The 20,589-nt window shown below is 43.6% G+C and overlaps 1 protein-coding gene and 1 long non-coding RNA gene across 3 annotated transcripts; one reads left to right on the plus strand and one right to left on the minus strand.

Annotated features, from left to right (window-relative positions):
• Positions 1–641: 641 nt before the first annotated feature.
• On the minus strand, positions 642–19,397 carry POLD4 (DNA polymerase delta 4, accessory subunit). 2 transcript variants are annotated; one of them, XM_038764941.1, is made up of 4 exons: positions 19,169–19,397; positions 7,056–7,142; positions 3,257–3,368; positions 642–839 (listed from the first exon to the last, which is right to left on the minus strand). In XM_038764941.1, the coding sequence occupies exons 1-4, from the start codon at positions 19,386–19,388 to the stop codon at positions 815–817; spliced, it is 444 nt and encodes a 147-aa protein (XP_038620869.1). In that variant the 5' UTR covers positions 19,389–19,397; the 3' UTR covers positions 642–814. The 2 variants fall into 2 exon arrangements, with proteins under 2 accessions (XP_038620869.1, XP_038620868.1); XM_038764940.1 differs by lacking the exon at positions 3,257–3,368 and having other exon boundaries at positions 649–839.
• On the plus strand, positions 9,747–10,410 carry LOC119943778. Its single transcript, XR_005455681.1, has 3 exons — positions 9,747–9,828; positions 10,044–10,173; positions 10,391–10,410. It is a non-coding gene; the product is annotated as an uncharacterized LOC119943778 (long non-coding RNA).
• Positions 19,398–20,589: the final 1,192 nt, after the last annotated feature.

Raw genomic sequence — 20,589 nt, forward strand, 5'->3', positions numbered from 1 at the left:
GCACTGGACTAAGCGCTTGGGAAGTCCAAGTTGGCAACGTTAAATGGAATTCATTCATTCACTCGATCGTATTTATTGAGCGCTTTCTGTGTGCAGAGCACTGGACTAAGCGCTTGGGAAGTCCAAGTTGGCAACGTTAAATGGAATTTATTCATTCATTCATTCAATCATATTTATTGAGCACTTCCTGGGTGCAGAGCACTGGACTGAGTGCTTGGGAAGTCCAAGTTGGCAGTGTTAAATGGAATTTATTCATTCATTCATTAATTCAGTCATATTTATTGAACGCTTACTGTGTGCAGAGCACTGGACTAAGCGCTTGGGAAGGACAAGTTGGCAATGTTAAATGGAATTTATTCATTCATTCATTCAATCGTATTTATTGAGCGCTTCCTCGGTGCAGAGCACTGGACTGAGCGCTTGGGAAGTTCAAGTTGGCAGTGTTAAATGGAATTTATTCATTCATTCATTAATTCAGTCGTATTTATTGAACGCTTACTGTGTGCAGAGCACTGGACTAAGCGCTTGGGAAGGACAAGTTGGCAACATTAAATGGAATTTATTCATTCATTCATTCATTCGTATTTATTGAGCGCTTTCTGTGTGCAGAGCACTGGACTAAGCGCTTGGGAAGTCCAAGATGGCCACGTTAAACGGAATTTATTGAGCGCTTACGGTGTGCAGAGCGCTGAATTAGGCACTTGGCGGGTGCAGTATAATACAGTCCGTAGCTAGGATCCCTGGCTCGTGGAGTTGAGCGTCTAGGAGGTAGCCTTCGGTGTAGGTGGCAGGAGGAGCGGGTGGGCAGCGCCAGTCACAGTGGGTACGGGTGCCAGAGGCTGTGGGGAGGAAGTGAGAGAAAGGAGGTGGGGTCTCCCTGGGGGGCAACCCAACATCGTCATCATCATCAATCGTATTTATTGAGCGCTTACTATGTGCAGAGCACTGTACTAAGCGCTTGGGAAGTACAAATTGGCAACATATAGAGACAGTCCCTACCCAACAGTGGGCTCACAGTCTAAAAGGTGGGCAGCGGCCCAAATCCAAGAGCCCCCACCGGTATCTGTGCCACCCCATATTCGGCCTCAGGTGGAGTGTATAATAATAATAATAATAATAATAATAATAATAATAATAATAATGGCATTTATTAAGCGCTTACTATGTGCAAAATGCATCTTTTAGACTGTGAGCCCACTGTTGGGTAGCGACTGTCTCTATATGTTGCCAACTTGGACTTCCTAAGCGCTCAGTACAGTGCTCTAGCACACAGTAAGCGCTCAATAAATACGATCGATTGATTGATAGAAGGAGCTTTTGTTTAAGAGTGTTATAGGAGGATAGTAATAAAAATGGTATTTCTTATTCTATTCTATTTTATTTTGTTAATATGTTTTGTTTTGTTGTCTGTCTCCCCCTTCTAGACTGTGAGCCCGCTGTTGGGTAGGGACCGGCTCTCGATGTTGCCAATTTGGACTTCCCAAGTGCTTTGTACAGTGCTCTGCACACAGGAAGCACTCAATAAATACGACTGAATGAATGAATGAATGCAAGGCACGGTTCTAAGCGCTGGGGAGGTTACAAAGTGATCAGGTTGTCCCACGGGGGGCTTCCAGTCTTCATCCTCATTTTCCAGATGAGGGAACTGAGGCCCAGAGAGGTGAAGTGACTTGCCCAGAGTCCCACAGCTGACAATTGGTGGAGCTAATAATGATAATAATAATAATGATGGTATTTGTTAAGCGCTTACTATGTGCAAAGCACCGTTCTAAGCGCTGGGGGGGATACAAGGTGATCAGGCTGTCCCACGGGGGGCTCACAGTCTTCATCCTCATTTTCCAGATGAGGGAACTGAGGCCCAGAGAGGTGAAGTGACTTGCCCAGAGTCCCACAGCTGACAATTGGTGGAGCTAATAATAATAATAATAATAATAATAATAATAATAATGGTATTTGTTAAGCGCTTACTATGTGCCAAGCACTGTTCTAAGCGCTGGGGGGATACAAGGCGATCAGGTTGTCCCACGGGGGGCTCACAGTCTTCATCCTCATTTTACAGATGAGGGAACTGAGGCCCAGAGAAGTGACGTGACTTGCCCAAAGTCACCCAGCTGACAATTGGCAGAGCCGGGATTTGAACCCATGGCCTCTGACTCCAAAGCCCGGGCTCTTTCCAATTAATCAATCAATCATATTTATTGAGCGCTTACTGTGTGCAGAGCACTGGACTAAGCGCTTGGGAAGTCCAAGTTGGCAACACATAGAGATGGTCCCTACCCAACAGCGGGCTCACAGTCTAGAGGGGGGAGACAGAGAACAAAACCAAACGTATTAACCAAATAAAATAAAATAAATAGAATGGATATGTACAAGTAAAATAAATAAATAGAGTAATAAATACGTACAAAAAAAGACAGACAGTCTTCTAGCCTGTGAGCCCGCTGTTGGGTAGGGACCATCTCTAGATGTTGCTAACTTGGACTTCCCAAGCGCTTAGTCCAGTGCTCTGCACACCGTAAGCGCTCAATAAATACGACTGATTGATTGACTGATTGATAGAAGGGGGAGACGGAGAACAAAACCAAACGTATTAACCAAATAAAATAAATAGAATAGATATGTACAAGTAAAATAAATAGAGTAATAAATCTGTACAAACAGACAGACAGTCTTCTAGACTGTGAGCCCACTGTTGGGTAGGGACCGTCTCTAGATGTTGCCAACTTGGACTTCCCAAGCGCTTAGTCCAGTGCTCTGCACACCGTAAGCGCTCAATAAATACGATTGATTGATTGACTGATTGCTAGAAGGGGGAGACAGAGAACAAAACCAAATGTATTAACAAAATAAAATAAATAGAATAGATTTTAGACTGTGAGCCCACTGTTGGGTAGGGACTGTCTCTATATGTTGCCAATTTGTACTTCCCAAGCACTTAGTACAGTGCTCTGCACATAGTAAGCGCTCAATAAATATGATTGATGATGATGATGATATGTACAAGTAAAATAAATGGAGTAATAAATCTGTACAGACAGACAGTCTTCTAGACTGTGAGCCCACTGTCGGGTAGGGACCATCTCTAGATGTTGCCAAACTTGGACTTCCCAAGCGCTTAGTACAGTGCTCTGCACACAGTAAGCGCTCGATAAATACGATTGATTGATTGATTGATTGAATTGGTGAGCGTATATTGGTGACGCCACCCCAGGGAAAGCCGAGTACCCCACCCCGTCCCCTCGAGCCCCGCTCTGACCTGTACTGGACGCTGGGGTTTCCAGGATGTTCCCACAAAACCCGGAGAACCTCTGTTGGGGGGCCCAGGCCCAGGTGGTCCGCCCTTTCCCAGCGCTGGAAGCGGGTGATTCCTGAAGGGGATGGGGAGGACAGGGCAGGGCAGGTGAGCATCATCATCATCATCATCACCAATCGTATTTATTGAGCGCTTACTGTGTGCAGAGCACTGGACTAAGCGCTTGGGAAGTCCAAGTTGGCAACATCTAGAGACGGTCCCTACCCAACAGTGGGCTCACAGTCTAGAAGGGGGAGACAGAGAACAAAACCAAACAGACTAACAAAATAAAATAAATAGAATAAATATATACAAATAAAATAGAGTAATAAATATGTACAAACATATATCCATCTATACAGGTGCTGTGGGGAAGGGAAGGAGGTAAGACGGGGGGATGGAGAGGGGGACGAGGGGGAGAAGAAGGAAGGGGCTCCCTTCCATTCACCCACTCGTTCATCCAGTCGTATTTATTGAGCGCCTCCTGTGTGCAGAGCACTGGAGTAAGCGCTACGGACAGTACGACAGAACGATAAACAGACACATTCCCGGCCCACAGTTGGATAGGGACCGTCTCCATGTGTACTGTGAGCCCGCTGTTGGGTGGGGACCGTCTCTCTATGTTGCCAAATTGTCCTTCCCAAGCGCTTAGTCCAGTGCTCTGCACACGGTAAGCGCTCAATAAATACGATCGAATGAATGAATGTACTGTACATATTTATTACTCAGATTTATTCCGTTGCTGACTTGTACTTCCCAAGCGCTTAGTCCAGTGCTCTGCACACAGTAAGCGCTCAATAAATACAATCGAATGAATGAATGAATGCACTGTACATATTTATTACTCAGATTTATTCTGTTGCCAACTTGTACTTCCCAAGTGCTTAGTCCAGTGCTCTGCACACAGTAAGCGCTCAATAAATACGATTGAATGAATGAATGAATGAATGCACGGTACATATTTATTTATTCCGTTGCCGACTTGGACTTCCCAAGTGCTTAGTCCAGTGCTCCGCACACAGTAAGTGCTCAATAAATATGATCGAATGAATGAATGATTGAATGTACTGTACATATTTATTATTCAGATTTATTCCGTCTCCGACTAGTACTTCCCAAGCGCTAAGTCCAGTGCTCTGCACACAGTAAGCGCTCAATATATACGATCGAATGAATGAATGAATGAATGCACTGTACATATTACTCAGATTTATTCTGTTGCCAACTTGTACTTCCCAAGCGCTTAGTCCAGTGCTCTGCACACAGTAAGCGCTCAATAAATACGATTGATTGATTGATTGACTGATTGAATGAATGTACATATTTATTACTCATATTTATTCTGTTGCCGACTTGTCCTTCCCAAGCACTTAGTACAGTGCTCTGCACACAGTAAGCGCTCAATAAATATGATAGAATGAACGAATGAATCTGTGTTTGCTGTATGTGTGTGTGACATAAAGGGAAATTTGGTTTGCTGAGCTACTCTTGAAATGTGTTCTTATGTTCATCAAGGGAACAGCTCAAATATGTGGATAATTGCACATATCTATTACTCTTATTGATGTGTATATAGCTATAATTCTAATTATTCTGATGGTATTGACACCCGTCTACTTGTTTTGTTTTGTTGTCTGTCTCCCCCATCTAGACTGTGAGCCCGCTGTTGGGTAGGAACCGTCTCTATACGTTGCCAACTTGTACTTCCCAAGCGCTTAGTACAGTGCTCCTTACACAGTAAGCGCTCAATAAATACGATTGAATGAATGAATGAATGACTTGGCTCACAGTCTAGAAGGGGAAGACAGACGACAAAACAAAACGTGTGGACCTGTATATATGTATATACGATTGTACATATTTATTACTCTATTTATTTATTTTACTTGTACATATCTATTCTATTGATTTTATTTTGTGAATATGTTTGGTTTTGTTGTCTGTCTCCCCCTTCTAGACTGTAAGCCTGCTGTTGGGTAGGGACCGGCTCTAGATGTTGCCAACTTGTACTTCCCAAGCGCTTAGTACAGTGCTCTGCACACAGTAAGCGCTCAATAAATACGATTGATTGATTGATTGATTGATTGGACAGGTGTCAAGTCATCAGAACAAATAGAATTAAAGCTAAATGCACATCAGTAAGCGCTCAATAAATACGACTGAATGAATGAATCACTGACAAAATTAATAGATTAGTAAATATGTCCAAGTAAAATAGAGTAATAAATCTGTACAATTTATCTGTATGGATGTATGGATATGTATGTATATTGTGTGTAAAACAGAGTAATAAATCTGTACAATAAGTAAAATAAATAGAGTATTCATTCATTCATTCAATCGTATTTATTGAGCGCTTACTGTGTGCAGAGCACTGTACTAAGCGCTTGGGAAGTACAGGTTGGCTACATAGAGAGACGGTCCCTACCCAACAGTGGGCTCACAGTCTAGAAGAGTAATAAATCTATATGTATGTATATGTATGTATATTGTACTTCCCAAGCGCTTAGTCCAGTGCTCTGCACACAGTAAGCTCTCAATATATACGATTGAATAATAATAATAATAAAAATGGCATTTATTAATTGCTTACTATGGGCAAAGCACTGTTCTAAGCACTGGGGAGGTTACAAGGTAATCAGGATGTCCCACTGGGGGCTCACAGTCTTAATCCCCATTTGACAGATGAGGCACCTGAGGCCCAGAGAATAATAATAATAATGGTATTTGTTAAGCACTTACTATGTGCCAAGCACTGTTCTAAGCACTGGGGAGGTTACAAGGTAATCAGGGTGTCCCACTGGGGGCTCACAGTCTTAATCCCCATTTTACAGATGAGGCACCTGAGGCACAGAGAATAATAATAATAATAATGATGGTATTTGTTAAGCGCTTACTAAGTGCAAAGCACTGTTCTAAGCGCCGGGGAGTTTACAAGGTGATCAGGTTGTCCCACGGGGGGCTCCCAGTCTTCATCCCCATTTTACAGATGAAGCAACTGAGGCACAGAGAAGTTAAGTGACCTGCCCAAAGTCACACAGCTGACAATTGGTGGAGCCGGGATTTGAACCCGTGACCTCTGACTCCAAAGCCCGGGCTCTTTTCCACTGAGCCACGCTGCTTCAGAGTTGGGGCTCCCAGCTTGGCTCAGTGGCAAGAGCCCGGGCTTTGGAGTCGGAGGTCACGGGTTCAAATCCCGGCTCCGCCACTTGTCAATCAATCAATCGTATTTATTGAGCGCTTACTGTGTGCAGAGCACTGGACTAAGCGCTTGGGAAGTACAAGCGCGTGTGACTTTGGGCAAGTCACTTCACCTCTCTGGGCCTTGGTTCCCTCATCTGTAAAGTGGGAGTTAAGGCTGTGAGCCCCCCGTGGGACAACCTGACCACCCTGTGACCTCCCCAGCGCTTAGAACAGTGCTTGGCACATAGTAGGCGCTTAGTCAATCAATCAATCGTATTTATTGAGCGCTTACTGTGTGCTTGGTAAGCGCTTGGGAAGTCCAAGTTGGCAACAGATAGAGACGGTCCCTACCCAACAGTGGGCTCACCGTCTAGAAATGTGCCATTATTATTATTATTACTCTCCCAGGCGTTTAGTACGGTGCTTGGCACACACCTGGTGCTCAGTAAATACAATTATTAATATTAATAATAGTAATTATTATTTAATAATAATTAATATTGATAATAGCGAGGCGAGGTGGGAGGGGAAGAGGACTGAGGGCAGGGCGAGCGGGTGGGAGAGAAGCGGGGGTCCTCACCCGTGCAAGGCCCGAACTGCCAAGCCAAGTCAAACTGCCTCAGTAGGTCCAACACGGCCTCTTCCACGGGCGGCTGCAGCGACTCCCCTGTGGGGTGGTAATAACAATAATAATAATAATAATAATAATAATAATAATAATAATAATAATAATAATAATAATAATAATGTCCCTTCAAGGCTCACCTCCTCCAGGAGGCCTTCCCAGACTGAGCCCCTTCCTTCCTCTCCCCCTCGTCCCCCTCTCCATCCCCCCCATCTTACCTCCTTCCCTTCCCCACAGCACCTGTATATATGGATATATGTTTGTACAGATTTATTACTCTATTTATTTTACTTGTACATGTCTATTCTATTTATTTTATTTTGTCAGTATGTGTGGTTTTGTTCTCTGTCTCCCCCTTTTAGACTGTGAGCCCACTGGTGGGTAGGGGCTGTCTCTAGATGTTGCCAATTTGGACTTCCCAAGCGCTTAGTACAGTGCTCTGCACACAGTAAGCGCTCCATAAATACGATTGATGATGGTAATGTTGGTATTTGTTAAACGCTTACTATGTGCCAAGCACTGTTCTAAGCGCTGGGGGAGATACAAGGTGATCAGGTTGTCCCACGTGGGGCTCCCAGTCTTCATCCCCATTTTCCAGATGAGGGAACTGAGGCACAGAGAAGTGAAGTGACTTGCCCAAAGTCACACAGCAGACAAGTGGCGCAGTCCCAGCGGCCGACGAATATCCCCCGTCCTCCCCTTCCTCCTCCTCTTTCTCTTGGCTTCTTCCCTTTTTTCCAGCGGTATTTGCTGGAGAAGCATCCCGGCCTAATGGTAATGATGGCATTTATTAAGCGCTTACTATGTGCAAAGCACTGTTCTAAGCGCTGGGGAGGTTACAAGGCAGGTTGTCCCATGTGGGGCTCACAGTCTTGGCCCCCATTTTCCAGATGAGGGAACTGAGGCCCAGAGAAGTGAAGGGACTGGCCCAAAGTCACCCAGCTGGCAAGTGGCGGAGCCGGGATTTGAACCCATGACCTCTGACTCCAAAGCCAGGGCTCTTTCCACCGAGCCACGCTGCTTCTCTGCTATGTACACATCATTAATAAAATAAATAGAATAATAAATATGTAGAAATATACAGCAGGGCTGTGGGGCAGGGAAGGGGGAAGAGAAGAGAGAGGGAGCAGGGGCCATGGGGAGGGGAGGAGGAGCAGAGTCAACTTGTCAACAAGCCAATTTCTACTTCCCAAGCGCTCAGTACAGTGCTCTGCACACAGTCGGCGCTCAATAAATACGATTGATGATGATGATGATGATGATGAGCAGAGGAAAAGGGGGGGCTCAGTCTGGGAAGGCCTCCTGGAGGAGGTGAGTTCTCCGTAGGGAAGCAGCGTGATTCAGTGGAAAGATCCCGGGCTTTTGGAGCCAGAGGTCCTGGGTTCAAATTCCAGCTCCGCCAACTGTCAACTGGGTGACCTTGGGCAAGTCACTCCACTTCCCTGGGCCTCAGTTCCCTCATCTGGAAAAGAGCCCAGGCCCGAGAGTCCGAGGTCCTGGGTTTTAATCCTGACTCCGCCGTTTACCTGCTCTGTGACCCTGGGCGAGTCACTTCACTTCTCTGGGCCTCGGACCGTCCTTCTCAGACTGGGAGTCCCGGGTGGGGCCTGATTATCTTATATTTTCCCCGGTAATGATGACGATGGCATTTATTAAGCACTTATTACCAATCAATCAATCAATCGTATTTATTGAGCGCTTACTGTGTGTAGAGTACTGGATTAACCGCTTGGGAAGTACAAGGTGGCAACATAGAGAGACGGTCCCCACTCTATATTATTATTATATTTGTATTGTATTATATTATATTATATTATAATTATATAATTATATTATTATTATATTTATATTTGGCAGGTTTTAATCCTGACTCCGCCATTTACCTGCTCTGTGACCCTGGGCGAGTCACTTCACTTCTCTGGGCCTCGGACCGTCCTTCTCAGACTGGGAGTCCCGTGTGGGGCCTGATTATCTCATATTTTCCCCGGTAATGATAATGATGGCATTTATTAAGCATTTATTACCAATCAATCAATCGTATTTATTGAGCGCTTACTGTGTGCAGAGCACTGTACTAAGCGCTTGGGAAGTACAAGTTGGCAACACATAGAGACGGTCCCCACTCTATATTATTATTATATTTGTATTATTATTATATTATATTATATTATATTATATTATATTATATTATATATTATTATATTTCTATTTGGCAGGTTTTAATCCTGACTCCGCCATTTACCTGCTCTGTGACCGTGGGCGAGTCACTTCACTTCTCTGGGCCTCGGACCGTTCTTCTCAGACTGGGAGTCCCGTGTGGGGCCTGATTATCTTATATTTTCCCCGGAAATAATAATGATGGCATTTATTAAGCACTTATTACCAATCAATCAATCAATCATATTTATTGAGCGCTTACTGTGTGCAGAGCACTGCACTAAGCGCTTGGGAAGTACAAGTTGGCAACATATAGAGATGGTCCCCACTCTATATTATTATTATATTTGTATTATATTATATTTTATATTATATTATATTATATTATATTATATTATATTATATTATATTATATTATATTATTACATTTATATTTGGCAGGTTTTAATCCTGACTCCGCCGTTTACCTGCTCTGTGACCCTGGGTGAGTCACTTCACTTCTCTGGGCCTCGGACCGTCCTTCTCAGACTGGGAGTCCCGGGTGGGGCCTGATTATCTTATATTTTCCCCGGTAATAATAACGATGGCATTTATTAAGCACTTATTACCAATCAATCAATCAATCGTATTTATTGAGCGCTTACGGTGTGCAGAGCACTGGACTAAGCGCTTGGGAAGTACAAGTTGGCAACAGATAGAGACGGTCCCCACTCTATATTATTATATTTGTAATATTATATTATATTATATTATATTATATTATATTATATTATTTATATTTGGCAGGTTTTAATCCTGACTCCGCCATTTACCTGCTCTGTGACCCTGGGCGAGTCACTTCACTTCTCTGGGCCTCGGACCGTCCTTCTCAGACTGGGAGTCCCGGGTGGGGCCTGATTATCTTATATTTTCCCCGGTAATAATAACGATGGCATTTATTAAGCACTTATTACCAATCAATCAATCAATCGTATTTATTGAGCGCTTACGGTGTGCACAGCACTGGACTAAGCGCTTGGGAAGTACAAGTTGGCAACATATAGAGACGGTCCCCACTCTATATTATTATATTTGTAATATTATATTATATTATATTATATTATATTATATATTATATTATTTATATTTGGCAGGTTTTAATCCTGACTCCGCCGTTTACCTGCTCTGTGACCCTGGGCGAGTCACTTCACTTCTCTGGGCCTCGGACCGTCCTTCTCAGACTGGGAGTCCCATGTGGGGCCTGTTTATCTTATATTTTCCCCAGTAATAATAACGATGGCATTTAATAAGCACTTATTAGCAATCAATCAATCAATCGTATTTATTGAGCGCTTACTGTGTGCAGAGCACTGCACTAAGCACTTGGGAAGTACAAGTTGGCAACATAGAGAGACGGTCCCTACCCAACAGTGGGCTCACAGTCTAGAATTATTATGTGCAAAGCATTCATTCATTCATTCAATCATATTTATTGAGCGCTTACTGTGTGCTGAGCACTGGACTACTGAGAGCTCACCTCCTCCAGGAGGCCTTCCCAGACTGAGCCCCCTCCTTCCTCTCCCCCTCCACCCCCTCCCCATCCCCCCGCCTTACCTCCTTCCCTCCCCAGAGCACCTGTATATATGTATATATGTTTGTACAGATTTATTACTCTATTTATTTTACCTGTACATATTTATTCTATTTATTTTATTTTGTTAATATGTTTAGTTTTGTCGATTGTCTCCCCCTTCTAGACTGTGAGCCCGCTGTTGGGTAGGGTCCGTCTCTAGATGCAACTTGGACTTCCCAAGCGCTTAGTCCAGTGCTCTGCACACAGTAAGCGCTCAATAAATACGATCGATTGAATGAATGAATAATAATAATAATAATAATAATGGCATTTATTAAGCACTTACTATGTGCAAAGCACTGTTCTAAGCGCTGGGGAGGTTATAAGGCGATCAGGTTGTCCCACGGGGGGCTCACAGTCTTCATCCCCATTCTACAGATGAGGTCACTGAGGCCCAGAGAAGTGGAAGTGGCTTGCCCAAAGTCACACAGCTGACAATTGGTGGAGCCGGGATTTGAACCCACGACCTCTGACTCCAAAGCCCGGGCTCTTTCCACTGAGAAGGGGGAGACGGACGACAGAACAAAACCGGTGTCAATCCCATCAGAATAGATAAATAGAATTCTAGATCTACACAAATCATTAATAAAATAAATAGAGTAATAAATAGGTACAAGAAGCAGCGTGGCTTAGCGGAAAAAAAAGCCCGGGCTTGGGGGTCTGAGGTCGTGGGTTCGAATCCCGGCTCCGCCACTTAGCTGTGTGACCTTGAGCAAGTCACTTCACCTCTCTGGGCCTCAGTGACCTCATCTGGAAAATGGGGATGAAGACTGGGAGCCCCACGGGGGACAACCTGATTACTCTGTATCTACCTCAGCGCTTAGAACAGTGCTCGGCACACAGTAAGCGCTTAACAAATACCAACATTATTATGATTACGCTTAGAACAGTGCTTGGCACAGAGTAAACACTTAACAAATACCAACATTATTATGATTACGCTTAGAACAGTGCTTGGCACACAGTAAACGCTTAACAAATACCAACATTATTATGATTATTATTACTACAAATATACACAAGGGCCTTTTTTAATGGCATTTTTTAAGCGCTTATTATGTGCCAAGCGCTGTTCTAAGCACTGTGGGGAGGGGAAGTTCAAGAAGCGCCTAACAAATACCTACGTTATTATGATTATTATTACAAATATACACAAGTGCTGTGGGGAGGGGAAGTGTCCGGCACACAGGAAGCGCTTACCAAATACCACAATGATTTATTATTTTTAACCCCCATTTTACAGATGAGGGAACAGAGGCACCGAGAGGTGTCTCAATGCTCCAAATAACATATTAATCCCCGCTCCGCCACTTGTCAGCTGGGTGACCTTGGACAAGTCACTTCACTTCTCTGGGCCTCAGTTCCCCCATCTGTCAAATGGGGATGAAGACTGTGAGCCCCACGGGGGACAACCAGATTACTTTGTATCTCCCCCAGCGCTTAGAACAGTGCTTGGCACATAGTAAGCGCTTAACAAATACCAACATTATTATTATTATTATTATTATTATTACAAATATACACAAGTGCTGTGGGGAGGGGAAGTGCCTGGCACACAGGAAGCGCTTAACAAATACCAACATTATTATTATTGTTATTATTACAAATATACACAACTGCTGTGGGGAGGGGAAGGCCTGGCACACAGGAAGCGCCTAACAAATACCAACATTATTATGATTATTACAATTATACACAAGTGCTGTGGGGAGGGGAAGGCCTGGCACACAGGAAGCACTTAACAAATACCAACATTATTATGATTATTACAAATATACACAAGTGTTGTGGGGAGGGGAAGGCCTGGCACACAGGAAGCGCCTAACAAATACCAACATTATTATGATTATTACAAATATACGTAAGTGCTGTGGGGAGGGGAAGGCCTGGCACACAGGAAGCACCTAACAAATACCAACATTATTATGATTATTACAAATATACACAAGTGCTGTGGGGAGGGGAAGTGCCTGGCACACAGGAGGCGCTTAACAAATACCAACATTATTATGATTATTACAAATATACACAAGTGCTGTGGGAAGGAGAAGTGCCTGGGACACAGGAAGCACCTAACAAATACCAACATTATTATTATTATTATTATTATTAAAAATATACACAAGTGCTGTGGGGAGGGGAAGGCCTGGCACACAGGAAGCACTTAACAAATACCAACATTATTATGATTATTACAAATATACTCAAGTGCTGTGGGGAGGGGAAGTGCCTGGGGCCCAGGAAGCGCCTAACAAATACCAACATTATTATGATTATTATTATTACAAAGATACACAAGTGCTGTGGGGAGGGGAAGTGCCTGACACCCAGGAAGCGCTTAACAAATACCAACATTATTATGATTATTATGATTCTTACAAATATACACAAATGTTGTGGGGAGGGGAAGTGCCTGGAACCCAGGAAGCGCTTACCAAATACCACAATGATTTATTATTTTGAACCCCCATTTTACAGATGAGGGAACTGAGGCACCGAGAGGTGTCTCAATACTCTAAATAACATACTAATCCCGGCTCCGCCACTTTCATTCACTCATTCAATCGTATTTATTGAGCGCCTACTGTGTACTAAGCACTGGACTAAGCGCTTGGGAAGTACAAGTTGGCACCACTTCGCTGTGTGACCTTGGACAAGTCACTTCACTTCTCTGGGCCTCAGTTCCCCCATCTGTCAAATGGGGATGAAGACTGTCAGCCCCCCATGGGACAACCTGATCACCTTGTATCTCCCCCAGCGCTTAGAACAGTGCTTGGCCCGTAGTAAGCGCTTAACAAATACCAACCTTATTATGATTACGCTTAGAACAGCGCTTGGCACACAGTAAACGCTTAACAAATACCAACATTATTATGATTATTATTATTACAGATACACACAAGGGCTTTTTTTAATGGCATTTTTAAGCGCTTATTATGTGCCAAGCACTGTTCTAAGCACTGTGAGGAGGGGAAGTTCAGGAAGCGCCTAACAAATACCAACATAATTATGATTATTATTACAAATATACACAAGTGCTGTGGGGAGGGGAAGTGTCCGGCACACAGGAAGCGCTTACCAAATACCACAATGATTTATTATTTTTAACCCCCATTTTACAGATGAGGGAACAGAGGCACCGAGAGGTGTCTCAATGCTCTAAATAACGTATTAATCCCCGCTCCGCCACTTGTCAGCTGGGTGACCTTGGGCAAGTCACTTCACTTCTCTGGGCCTCAGTTACCTCATCTGTAAAATGGGGATGAAGGCTGTGAGCCCCACGTGGGACAACCTGATCACCTTATATCTCCCCCAGCGCTTAGAACAGTGCTTGGCACATAGTAAGCGCTTAACAAATACCAACATTATTATGATTATTATTATTATTACAAATATACACAAGTGCTGTGGGGCGGGGAAGTGTCTGGCACACAGGAAGCGCTTACCAAATACCACAATGATTTATTATTTTTAACCCCCATTTTACAGATGAGGGAACACTGTATCCTCCCCTAGTGCTTAGAACAGTGCTTGGCACATAGTAAGCGCTTAACAAATACCATCATTATTATTATTAAGGCTGTGAGCCCCAAGTGGGACCATCTGATGACCTTGTATCCCTCCCAGTGCTTAGAACAGTGCTTGGCACATAGTAAGCGCCTAACAACTTGTACTTTCCAAGCGCTTAGTACAGTGCTCTGCACACAGTAAGCGCTCAACAAATGATTGAATGAATGAACAAATGCCATCATTATTATTATTATTAAGGCTGTGAGCCCCAAGTGGGACAATCTGATCACCTTGTATCCACCCCCAGCGCTTAGAACAGTGCTTGGCACATAGTAAGCGCCTAACAACTTGTACTTCCCAAGTGCTTAGTACAGTGCTCTGCACACAATAAATGCGATTGAATGAATGAACAAACGCCATCGTTATTATTATTAAGACTGTGAGCCCAAGTGGGACCATCTGATGACCTTGTATCCACCCCCAGCGCTTAGAACAGTGCTTGGCACATAGTAAGCGCCTAACAACTTGTACTTCCCAAGCGCTTAGTACAGTGCTCTGCACACAGTAAGTGCTCAATAAATACGATTGAATGAATGAACAAATGCCATCACTATTATTGTTAAGGCTGTGAGCCCCAAGTGGGACCATCTGATGACCTTGTATCCCCCCCAGAGCTTAGAACAGTGCTTGGCACATAGTAAGCGTTTAACAACTTGTACTTCCCAAGCGCTTAGTACAGTGCTCTACACACAGTAAGCGCTCAATAAATGCGATTGAATGAATGAACAAACGCCATCATTATTATTATTAAGACTGTGAGCCCCAAGTGGGACCATCTGATCACCTTGTATCCACCCCCAGCGCTTAGAACAGTGCTTGGCACATAGTAAGCGTCTAACAACTTGTACTTCCCAAGCGCTTAGTACAGTGCTCTGCACACAGTAAGCGCTCAATAAATGATTGAATGAATGAACAAATGCCATCATTATTATTATTAAGGCTGTGAGCCCCAAGTGGGACCATCTGATGACCTTGTATCCCCCCCAGAGCTTAGAACAGTGCTTGGCACATAGTAAGCATTTAACAACTTGTACTTCCCAAGCGCTTAGTACAGTGCTCTACACACAGTAAGCGCTCAATAAATGCGATTGAATGAATGAACAAACGCCATCATTATTATTATTAAGACTGTGAGCCCCAAGTGGGACCATCTGATCACCTTGTATCCACCCCCAGCGCTTAGAACAGTGCTTGGCACATAGTAAGCGTCTAACAACTTGTACTTCCCAAGCGCTTAGTACAGTGCTCTGCACACAGTAAGCGCTCAATAAATGATTGAATGAATGAACAAATGCCATCATTATTATTATTAAGGCTGTGAGCCCCAAGTGGGACAATCTGATCACCTTGTATCCACCCCCAGTGCTTAGAACAGTGCTTGGCACATAGTAAGCGCCTAACAACTTGTACTTCCCAAGTGCTTAGTACAGTGCTCTGCACACAATAAATGCGATTGAATGAATGAACAAATGCCATCATTATTATTATTAAGACTGTGAGCCCAAGTGGGACCATCTGATCACCCTGTATCCACCCCCAGCGCTTAGAACAGTGCTTGGCACATAGTAAGCGCTTAACAGCCTGTACTTCCCAAGCGCTTAGTCCAGTGCTCTGCACACAGTAAGCGCTCAATAAATACGATTGAATGAATGAATGAACAAACGCCATTATTATTATTATTAAGGCTGTGAGCCCCAAGTGGGACCATCTGATCACCTTGTATCCACCCCCAGCGCTTAGAACAGTGCTTGGCACATAGTAAGCGCTTAACAACTTGTACTTCCCAAGCGCTTAGTACAGTGCTCTGCACACAGTAAGTGCTCAACAAATGATTGAATGAATGAACAAATGCCATCATTATTATTATTAAGGCTGTGAGCCCCAAGTGGGACAATCTGATGACCTTGTATCCCACCCATGGCTTAGAACAGTGCTTGGCACATAGTAAGTGCTTAACATACTTCCCAAGCGCTTAGTACAGTGCTCTGCACACAGTAAGCGCTCAATAAATACGATTGAATGAATGAACAAATGCCATCATTATTATTATTAAGGCTGTGAGCCCCAAGTGGGACCATCTGATGACCTTGTATCCACCCCCAGCGCTTAGAACAGTGCTTGGCACGTAGTAAACGCTTCGCAAATGGCATCATCATTATAATAATAATAATATAGAGAGCGCTTATCTCATTTATTTACAATAATAATACTAATAATTCCACCCCCAGCACTTAGAACGGTGCTTGGCACGTAGTAAGCGCTTCACAAATGGCATCATCATTATAATAATAATATAGAGAGCGCTCATCTCATTTATTTACAATAATAATACTAATAATTCCACCCCCAGCGCTTCGAACGGTGCTTGGCACATAGTAAGCGCCTCGCAAATGTCATCATCATTATAATAATAATAGAGAGAGCGCTCATCTCATTCATTTACAATAATAATACAAATAATTCCACCCCCAGCGCTTAGAACGGTGCTTGGCACATAGTAAGCGCTTCACAAATGGCATCATCATTATAATAATAATAGAGAGAGCGCTCATCTCATTTATTTACAATAATAATACTAATAATTCCACCCCCAGCGCTTAGAACGGTGCTTGGCACATAGTAAGCGCTTCACAAATGGCATCATCATTATAATAATAATAGAGAGAGCGCTCATCTCATTTATTTACAATAATAATACTAATAATTCCACCCCCAGAGCTTCGAACGGTGCTTGGCACATAGTAAGCGCTTCACAAATGGCATCATCATTATAATAATAATATAGAGAGCGCTCATCTCATTTATTTACAATAATAATACTAATCATTCCACCCCCAGCGCTTAGAATGGTGCCTGGCACGTAGTAAGCGCTTCACAAATGGCATCATCATTATAATAATAATATAGAGAGCGCTCATCTATTTATTTACAATAATAATACTAATAATTCCACCCCCAGCGCTTAGAACGGTGCTTGGCACATAGTAAGCGCTTCACAAATGTCATCATCATTATAATAATAATATAGAGAGCAGTCATCTCATTTGTTTACAATAATAATACTAATCATTCCACCCCCAGCGCTTAGAACGGTGCTTGGCACATAGTAAGCGCTTCACAAATGGCATCATCATTATAATAATAATATAGAGAGCGCTCATCTCATTTATTTACAATAATAATACTAATCATTCCACCCCCAGCGCTTCGAACGGGGCCTGGCACGTAGTAAGCGCTTCGCAAATGTCATCATCATTATAATAATAATATAGAGAGTGCTCATCTCATTCATTTACAATAATAATACTAATAATTCCACCCCCAGCACTTAGAACGGTGCTTGGCACATAGTAAGCGCTTCGCAAATGTCATCATCAATATAATAATAATATAGAGAGCGCTCATCTCATTTATTTACAATAATAATACTAATAATTCCACCCCCAGTGCTTCGAACGGGGCCTGGCACGTAGCAAGCGCTTCACAAATGGCATCATCATTATAATAATAATACAGAGAGCGCTCATCTCATTCATTTACAATAATAATACTAATAATTCCAATCAATCAATCAATCAATCGTATTTATTGAGCGCTTACTATGTGCAGAGCACTGGACTAAGCGCTTGGGAAGTCCAAATTGGCAACCTATAGAGACAGTCCCTACCCAACAGTGGGCTCACAGTCTAAAAGGGGGAGACAGAGAACAAAACCAAACATACTAACAAAATAAAATAAATAGAATAGATAGGTACAAGTAAAATAAATAAATAAATAAATAGAGTAATAAATATGTTCAAATATATACATATATACAGGTGCTGTGGGGAAGGGAAGGAGGTAAGATGGGGGGGATGGAGAGGGAGACGAGGGGGAGAGGAAGGAAGGGGCTCAGTCTGGGAAGGAATTCCACCCCCATGGCTTCGAACGGTGCTTGGCACATATAGTAAGCGCCTCGCAAATGGCATCATCATTATAATAATAATATAGAGAGCGCTCATCTCATTTATTTACAATAATAATACTAATAATTCCACCCCCAGCGCTTCGAACGGGGCTTGGCACATATAGTAAGCGCCTCGCAAATGGCATCATCATTATAATAATAATATAGAGAGCGCTCATCTCATTTATTTACAATAATAATACTAATAATTCCACCCCCAGCGCTTAGAACGGTGCTTGCCACATATAGTAAGCGCTTCACCAATGGCATCATCATTATAATAATAATATAGAGAGCAATCATCTCATTTATTTGCAATAATAATACTAATCATTCCACCCCCAGCGCTTAGAACGGGGCTTGGCACATATAGTAAGCGCTTCACAAATGGCATCATCATTATAATAATAATATAGAGAGCGCTCATCTCATTTATTTACAATAATAATACTAATCATTCCACCCCCAGCGCTTAGAACGGGGCTTGGCACATATAGTAAGCGCTTCGCAAATGGCATCATCATTATAATAATAATATAGAGAGCGCTCATCTCATTTATTTACAATAATAATACTAATCATTCCACCCCCAGCGCTTAGAACGGGGCTTGGCACATATAGTAAGCGCTTCGCAAATGGCATCATCATTATAATAATAATAGAGAGAGCGCTCATCTCATTTATTTACAATAATAATACTAATAATGACATTTGTGATATTGTAAATAAATGAGATGAGCGCTCTGGCCCGTCAGGCCCGTCCCCCTCTGGGCTGGCAGTGACCTGGGCCTGCAGTCTTCTGTTGCTCCTCCTTCTCCTCCTCCTCCTCCTCTTCCTCCTTTTCCTCCTCTTCCTCCTTTTCCAACTTTTCCTCCTCTTCCTCCTTTTCCTCCTCTTCCTCCTCCTCCTCCTCCTCCCCCTTAAGGGGGTCTTCCAGGCCGCGACGCCCCCTTTTCTTCTTCACCACCGGGAAGGAGTCGGTGATGAGCCGCTTCTTCCCCATGGCAACCGACCCCCTGAGTCGGCTGGACCAACAGGCCCCAGGCGCTCAGCCCACTGCTCTGCCCCCCTGGAGGCGCTCAGCAAGTAGGCCTGACAGGCGAGGGGAGGAGCGGCCGGCTCCCTGGCAGCTCCGCCCCCTCGCTTACTTGGCAGCTGGGTGACTTCGGGCCAGTCGCTTCACTTCTCTGGGCCTCAGTTCCCTCATCTGGAAAATGGGGATCATCATCATCATCATCAATCGTATTTATTGAGCGCTTACTATGCGCAGAGCACTGTACTGAGCGCTTGGGAAGTACAAACTGGCAACATAGACAGTCCCCACCCAACGGTGGGCTCCCAGTCTAAAAGGGGGAGACGGAGAACAAAACCAAACATACTGACAAAATAAAATAAATAAATCGTCATCAATCGTATTTATTGAGCGCTTACTATGTGCAGAGCACTGGACTAAGCGCCTGGGAAGTACAAATTGGCAACATAGAGAGACAGTCCCTACCCAACGGTGGGCTCACAGTCTAAAATAAATCAATAAATAGAGTAATAAATCTGTACAAACATCTATCCATCTGTACAGGTGCTGTGGGGAAGGGAAGGAGGTAAGATGGGGGGATGGAGAGGGGGATGAGGGGGAGAGGAAGGAAGGGGCTCAGTCTGGGAAGGCCTCCTGGAGGAGGTGGGCTCTCAGCAGGGCCTTGAAGGGAGGAAGAGAGCTAGCTTGGCGGGTGGGTGACTTTGGGCCAGTCACTTCACTTCTCTGGGCCTCAGTTCCCTCATCTGGAAAATGGGGATGAAGAATGTGGGACAACCTGATCCCCCTTGTATCCTCCCCAGCGCTTAGAATAGTGCTTTGCACGTAGTAAGCGCTTAACAAAATGCCATTATTATTATTATTATTATTATCCCCTTGTATCCTCCCCAGCGCTTAGAATAGTGCTTTGCACGTAGTAAGCGCTTAACAAAATGCCATTATTATTATTATCCCCTTGTATCCTCCCCAGCGCTTAGAGTAGTGCTTTGCACGTAGTAAGCGCTTAAAAAATGCCATTATTATTATTATTATTATCCCCTTGTATCCTCCCCAGCGCTTAGAATAGTGCTTTGCACGTAGTAAGCGCTTAACAAAATGCTGTTATTATTATTATTATCCCCTTGTATCCTCCCCAGCGCTTAGAATACTGCTTTGCACGTAGTAAGCGCTTAAC

The sequence above is a fragment of the Tachyglossus aculeatus genome, chromosome 22 (genome assembly GCF_015852505.1).
Source record: "Tachyglossus aculeatus isolate mTacAcu1 chromosome 22, mTacAcu1.pri, whole genome shotgun sequence".
Classification (NCBI taxonomy): Eukaryota; Metazoa; Chordata; class Mammalia; order Monotremata; family Tachyglossidae; genus Tachyglossus; species Tachyglossus aculeatus.